Source organism: Impatiens glandulifera, chromosome 9 (genome assembly GCF_907164915.1).
Source record: "Impatiens glandulifera chromosome 9, dImpGla2.1, whole genome shotgun sequence".
Taxonomy (NCBI): Eukaryota; Viridiplantae; Streptophyta; class Magnoliopsida; order Ericales; family Balsaminaceae; genus Impatiens; species Impatiens glandulifera.
Window position 1 is genome coordinate 24,858,971 of NC_061870.1, and position 7,248 is coordinate 24,866,218.

Here is a 7,248-nt window from a genome sequence, read left to right on the forward strand (position 1 = left end):
TTGAGAAAAGTGAAAGAAAGAATAAATATTATGCTTAGGATATGAATATTAAAATTATATTATTTTTAAAACATAATAAAAAAATCATTATCAACAAACTTATGCTTAAGGATATGAATAATATTGAGAAAAGTGAAAGAAAGAATATGATTTCACTCTTTTGTAAATTTAAAATTTTGAATACATTTTAAAAAATTATTATCAACAAACTTATGCTTAGGATATGAATAATATTGAGAAAAGTGAAAGAAAGAATATGATTTCACTCTTTTGTAAATTTAAAATTTTGAATACATTTTAATTATTATATAATTTGAAGAATGAAAATAATTGTAATATAATAAAATCAAACGAACCCTTATTTGAAATTAATAAATCTATTATTTGATATTTATGTTAGCTGTCATTTGTCAGTTTTTTTCTCTTCAAATAATACAAAAATTAAATAATAGTTTCTAACATGACTATTATTGACACCATCTCTCTCTCATGGCTAAAACATAATTTTTCCTTTTTTCAGCTCATCTTTATCAATAAGATTACACACAACACACTTTATAAAATTTCTTTCCTTGGAGCAAACATGGATCCAATTACTAAATTGTTATACGCTTCTCTAATCTCCATCCTCTTTGTAGCCATCATATTAAACTTTCTCTCATCTCATAAACGATTAAAGAGAAACCTCCCTCCTAGTCCATCGCCCACTTTTCCGATTATCGGACATCTTCATCTCCTAAGCGACCTTCCTCATCGGTCCTTTCATGAGCTCTCACAAAAACTAGGCCCCGTCTTCTCCCTTCAACTGGGAAACAGGCTAGCTGTGATTGTATCTTCCCCTTCCGCTGTTGAAGAATGCTTCACCAAGAACGACATCATTCTAGCCAACCGGCCGAATTTCATTGCTGGAAAGTTCGTTGGCTACAATTACACCTCCGTAAGTGTAGCACCTTACGGGGACCATTGGCGAAACCTCCGTCGTCTAATAACGGTCGAAATTTTGTCCACCACCCGTCTCAACTCTTCCTTATCCATTCGACAAGACCAAGTCAAACATCTACTTCGAGACCTTTATCAAGTCTCTTCTTCCACTTTTGCAGCTGTCAATATGAGGTACGGATTGTTTCAAATAAATTCATTTACAATTCTTCATCTAGATCCCAATCCACACATGAAACAAGAGCTGTTTTCAAATATATATAGATCCAATATTGAATAAATGTGTACTCTATTTTCTTACATGAAAACACTTTGTATTAATAAACAATAATTAAACTAAAGTTTTGTTTCTAAGATAATGATTTATCCATCATTCTATTCATATACAAAATATCATATAACCTTCAACATTAAATCATTAATAGATGGTTGCGAAACCTAAGTAATGGCAAAATTCTTTCATATGCTATATGAGATTCGTTCTAAAAAATTACAGGTTAGTTCGAGAATCTCGTTGGGAAGATTTTCACAAACATTAATTATTACATTTTTATTTGATTTCTCTCCATTCTCCATGTACTTAAAACTACTATCATTACATTAAAACTATTATTTATTTCATAATATCATTCATTGCATTTACTATATTTTTAAAAAATTAGAAGAAAATATTATTTCATTTCTATTATTTCATTTCTATTATTTCATTTTGGTTTTAACCAGTTATATCTTGAATGATATGTTTATTAATTATTAAGGTCAAGATTATCAGAGCTATCATTTAATATTATAATGAGCATGATTTCCGGAGTTAAATGCTTCAACCAAGGAGAACTATCGGATTTTGAGGAGGCTAATAAGGAATCAGTAAACATTGTAGAAGAGATTTTCAAGTTAGCCGGTGTATCACATCTTGAAGATTTTTTACCAATTTTAAGGTTATTTGATTATCAAAATTACGAAAAGAATTTTTCTGCCCTTCAAAAGAAGATGGATATCTTTCTCCAACACCTTATAGATCAACGTAGGTTGTCTAATGACGGTAACTCAATGATTGACCACTTGCTTGTTTTACAAGAAAAACAACCAGACTACTATACTAATGATATCATCAAAGGGCTATTACTAGTAAGTGACCTAGTTAGCTAATAATCCATCATGGAGTTAATTTTTTTTTTACAGTTTCACTCTAATTTTTAAACAATTTGTACATGTAGATTATGATACTTGCTGGGACGGATACGTCCTCGATAACATTGGAATGGGCATTGTCACTATTAGTAAATCACCCCGAAGTATTAAAGAAGGCGGCAGCCGAAATAGATGACCAAATTGGCCAAGACCGCCTATTGGATGAATCCGATCTTGCTAAACTCCCTTATCTCCATGGAGTGATTTCCGAGACCCTTCGGATGTTCCCAGCGGGACCACTCCTTCTCCCCCGCATGTCGTCGGAGGATTGTAAGATTGCTGGATTCGACGTTCCTTGTGGAACAGTGTTATTAGTAAATGCATGGGCCATTCATAGGGATCCTGATGTTTGGGAAGAAGCAGAAAGGTTTAAGCCTGAGAGATTTGAAGACGGAGAAGTTGAAAGTGGATACAAGCTAATACCATTCGGGATGGGTCGAAGGGCTTGTCCTGGAGTAGCCCTAGCTCATCGAATTATGGGATTGGCATTGGGCTCGTTGATCCAATGCTTTCATTGGAAGAGACTAAGTGAGAATGAATTGGTTGATTTAAGTGAGGGGAAGGGTCTCTCCATGCCTAAAGCTCAACCACTTGAAGTTATGTGCAAAGCTCGTGATATCTTGCACAAGCATCTATAATCATTTGAATTCATTTTTATCTTGTACTAGCATCTATAATGGTTTATCTTCATTTTTATGTATACTAGCTCTTTCATTTTCTTTTTGTTGAAGAATTAATATATATATATATATATATATATATATATATATATATATATTAAGAATTATGTTAAATAAGATTATATTTCTACAACTATATTTTCACCCACCTTTTAATTGAATGCAACTTAAAGAAAAAAAAAAATTATCCTTGATAAACTCAAGAATTTCCAAAATCAATTAATAAGTTCAAACTTCAAACTTTCTCATCATTTAAAAAAATAGTTCTAAGTTAAATTAGCTTAAGATCATAAAAGTAATTTATATGAGTAGTTATTCTACTAATTTAGCATGTGTAATATTTCTTATTTTATTTTGATTTGGAATCATGAAGTAGATATTTTATTTTTAAAGCATCTTTTGCAACTTGATATTAAGTGGTTGTGGTTGTCTTAGACTTTTTTGTTTGGTAGACAATTGTGGTAATGTTTTATCAAAGTTCAATTTGAAGATAATTTTTTTTTTGTTCTTTTGCAACTTGATTTTAAATGGTTGTGGTTTTAATTGATTTTTTTTTTTTGTTTGGTAGGGCAAGTGTAGTAATACTAATAACGGTGATTAGGAGTGTTTTTTAGGAGGCATCCTTATCAATATTTTTACCCATTAAGTTATTTGTTTGTGAGAGATATAGATTAATTAACTACTATAAAATGCTGAAGTTAGCTATGTCATAGATCCAATTTTATTTTATTTACAAAACACAAAATTGTGTGATGGAGAGAAAAACAAAATAAAGACAGAAAAAAGAGAGCTGGTTGTCTATTATAGTTAGAGAATATAAGTAGTAAAGAAGTTGCTCCACAGGAAAAAGAAATCGATTTTATAATTCATAACAAACTTTAAGGGGACTAAATCAGTAAATAAGAATTTAATTCATAACACACTTTTACCTTACTTAACACATGTCCTACTAACATGGTCATATGAATCTCAAAATCTTTAAACAATTTTATAATAATTCTTTTAATAAAGATTTTAACCCTATTATATTAGTAATTTTACATTCTCATAATTTTACATCTATAAATAATTTATCCACATTTAAAGTAATATAATCTAACAACTAATAAAAAAATTATATCCATAGAAAAAAAATAATTGTCCAATTTTAAATTGGATCATAATATAATAAAATATATGACAATATACCAACTCTATAAAGTGTGTTATAATATTGAAAAATGTTATTATATTAGTAATAAAGTTATGTGTTATATAAGTATTTAAATTTTTATTATTTTATAATTGTTGGTGATATAATATATGTTAATAATAGTATATAAGATATATTTATAATACTATATAAGTATTTAATTTTTTATTATTTAATTATTATGTGTGATATAATATATTAATAATAGAATGTAAGTATTTACTTTTTTATTATTTAATAATTATGGATATTATAATGTATCAATGATGTAATAATTTTTTTTATATAATATTTAGTCATAAATATTTATAAAAATTATTTGATTCAATTAACTACTTTATTGGATTTAATTAAATATTCAAGAATATATATATATATATATATATATATATATATATATATATAAAATAAAACTATTGAAATTATTACAATTAATATAAAAAATTATAAAATTAAGTACAATATTATATTCCCCTCAATCTCTTCCATCCCCTCCATCTATGAATCTACTTTGAGTCATATAGCCGTTGTCTCACTTGCCGTCTAAGTCTTAGTTACGGGAAAGATTGACTGGATTAATCTGAAATTCAATTTGATCTGAATTCAAAATATTAATTTGAATTGGATATTTCGGATTTGATTTAGATCGAATTAGATTGAGTTGAATTGGATTAAGTTTGGATTGAATTTGAATATAATTATACAAATTATTCAAACTAACTAAATAAAAATATATTTTTTAATTTGTTTTTCTAAATATAATATAATAAGTTTTTGACTTATTTTCACATAATTTAGTCTAAAAAAATTTTTGATTCAAATTTTTAATTATAACATTAATATTTTAATAAAAATAATACAATAAATCAAAATTAAGTAATTAAATAAGAAAATATTAAGAATTAATTCGGAATGAAAATTACAAAATTTGATTAACTATTTCAGTTTAGATTAAATTTGGATTGAATTTAGTTGAGATTTAGTTTAGTTATGATTGAACTTGAATAATTCAATTAATCAAAAATAATTTGAACTAAATTATATAATATATTTAATTATATTTTTCATTTTTAATTATATACAAATAAAAAATAAATTAATTATAAAAAAATATTATTAAATAATTTCAAATGCACATCTTAAAAAAACAATAATATATATATATATATATATATATATATATATATATATATATATATATATATATATATATATATATATAAATGAAAAACGAATCAAGTAACTCGTAAATACACTTAAACTCATACACTTAGGATTAGTATCCACCTATTTTGTTTTAGGCTAAAAGAGGGGATTATATATATATATATAATTTGGATTTTCCAAATCATATTGAAACCAATCCATATCTCGATTTGAATTACAAATTAAATTAATTTAGTTTGAATTTAATTTGGATCGACCAAAATGCCTTAGTCGCTCAACGTCTTAGTCAGTAAATTTCTTAATTAAAAATCGCAACATAAAAGAAAGATTGAGATGTGAAATCTAAAGACTAAGTATTTATATTATACTAAAATATTACATCAGCTCCTATATTTTATAAGTACATTCAAAATGAATATAAACTCATTATTTTATATTATTGTTTTACCACCCTTCCTCAAAATGAATATTTTGTCATTTTTTTCAAGGCTGTTAAAATCTCGAGTTAACTTTTAAAATCTTATGATTTTACGATTTCAAATTAGGGTAACGAGTCTGATTTTTAGTAAACTTTTAAATATGTAAACACTTACAATTTTAAATTTTTGATAATAAAATTTTACGAGTTTACGAGTTTATAAATAATTTTGATTTTACGATTTTATACGATTTTACTTTAAAAAAATATTATTTTAAAAAATAAAAAATAAATTTATTATTTTTTTAAAAAAATAAATATAAATAATTTTATAAGTAATTTTTTTATAGTATTATTTACTTATTATTATTTTTTAATTAATTTTATATTATGATATATAATTTTTTTAAATTGTTTAGTATAAAATAATTAATTATATATATAAATAATAATAATATATAACTATTATTTTTCAAATTAAACTCTTACGATTTCATATAAACTCTAGATTTTACGAGTTTACAACTGGCTAACGTTTCTACGTAAACTCTCGATTTTGACAACCTTGATCTTGTCTCAGAGGCTAAAAAATAAACCACAATCCAAATCTTTTGTGAATATGTCAACTTCATTCATATTTGACTAAACATGTAGAGGTTGAATAAAACATTGTTTAACGTTATCTCTAACAAGGTAACAATCTATATCTAAGTGCTTCGTTCTCTCGTGGAAAACCGAATTTTTATCAATATGAATTGCGGTTTCATTATCACATCGAAGTGGAATTAGTAAACTCACTTTTGTGTTAAAATCATTTAGCAAGTAAGATATCCACTTTAGCTCACAAACTGTAGTGATCATACTCTAGTATTCTCCCTCAACGGTTGATCATGAGATCGTAGTTTGTTTTTTAGTGTTCTATTACACCAAAGATCCTCCAAGTTTAATGCAATAATCTGTGAGAGATCTTCGACTATATGTACATGTTGCTCAATCGGCATCTGAAAAACTCTCAATCATATAGTTAAAATTACAAGGGTAAAAAATTCATAGTGAAGGCGTGCCTTTTAAATATTTAACATGTAAAGCTGTCTCTCAATGAACTTCTAATGGTTTATGCATATATACTCAATTGTTAAACACTAAAACCAATATCTAGTCGAGTGAAGTGTAAATAAAACAGTTGTCCAATTAGTCTTCTAAATTTTTTAGTTCGACTTATTATGGACTGTCCGATTCATTAAACTTTATCTTTTTTATAAGAATTTCAAATGGTATGCACCTAGATAATCTCGTGTAAGCTAGTATGTCAAGTATATACTTACACTGATTTACAAACAATCAGCACAATTGCGTTGTAGTTCTAGTCCAAGGAAATACTTAGCATTACTTAAATTTTTGATTATGAATTTTAAATCTAGATATTGTTTAACATTATTAATAGTCTGTAACAATTTCCAATTTCCAGTAATGAGTATGCAATCTACATATACTAATAAGGTAATAAATGTTTTCAGTTTTAAAGATAAACAAACATTTATCATGTATTGACTGAACAAAGTCAATTTTTTTTAAAACTCTTTGTTCCAAAACCTTAAGGATTGTTTTAAGCCGTAAGGCTTTTGTTAAGATGGCATATCTGATTTTGTTTTGTTCCAATT

At 26.1% G+C, this 7,248-nt stretch overlaps 1 protein-coding gene across 1 annotated transcript; it reads left to right on the plus strand.

Annotated features, from left to right (window-relative positions):
* Positions 1 to 465: 465 nt before the first annotated feature.
* On the plus strand, positions 466 to 2,860 carry LOC124915675 (cytochrome P450 81Q32-like). The gene is made up of 3 exons (XM_047456437.1): positions 466 to 1,113; positions 1,698 to 2,067; positions 2,157 to 2,860. Exons 1-3 carry the CDS (start codon positions 584 to 586, stop codon positions 2,766 to 2,768), a joined length of 1,512 nt encoding a protein of 503 aa, XP_047312393.1. The 5' UTR covers positions 466 to 583; the 3' UTR covers positions 2,769 to 2,860.
* The last annotated feature ends 4,388 nt before the right edge of the window (positions 2,861 to 7,248 follow it).

Coding starts and splice junctions, on each gene's coding strand:
- LOC124915675 (XM_047456437.1), top strand. CDS start 584: ATGGATCCAATTACTAAATTGTTATACGCTTCTCTAATCTCCATCCTC. Junction 1,114..1,697: donor TTTGCAGCTGTCAATATGAG/GTACGGATTGTT, acceptor TTAATTATTAAG/GTCAAGATTATCAGAGCTAT. Junction 2,068..2,156: donor TCATCAAAGGGCTATTACTA/GTAAGTGACCTA, acceptor TTGTACATGTAG/ATTATGATACTTGCTGGGAC.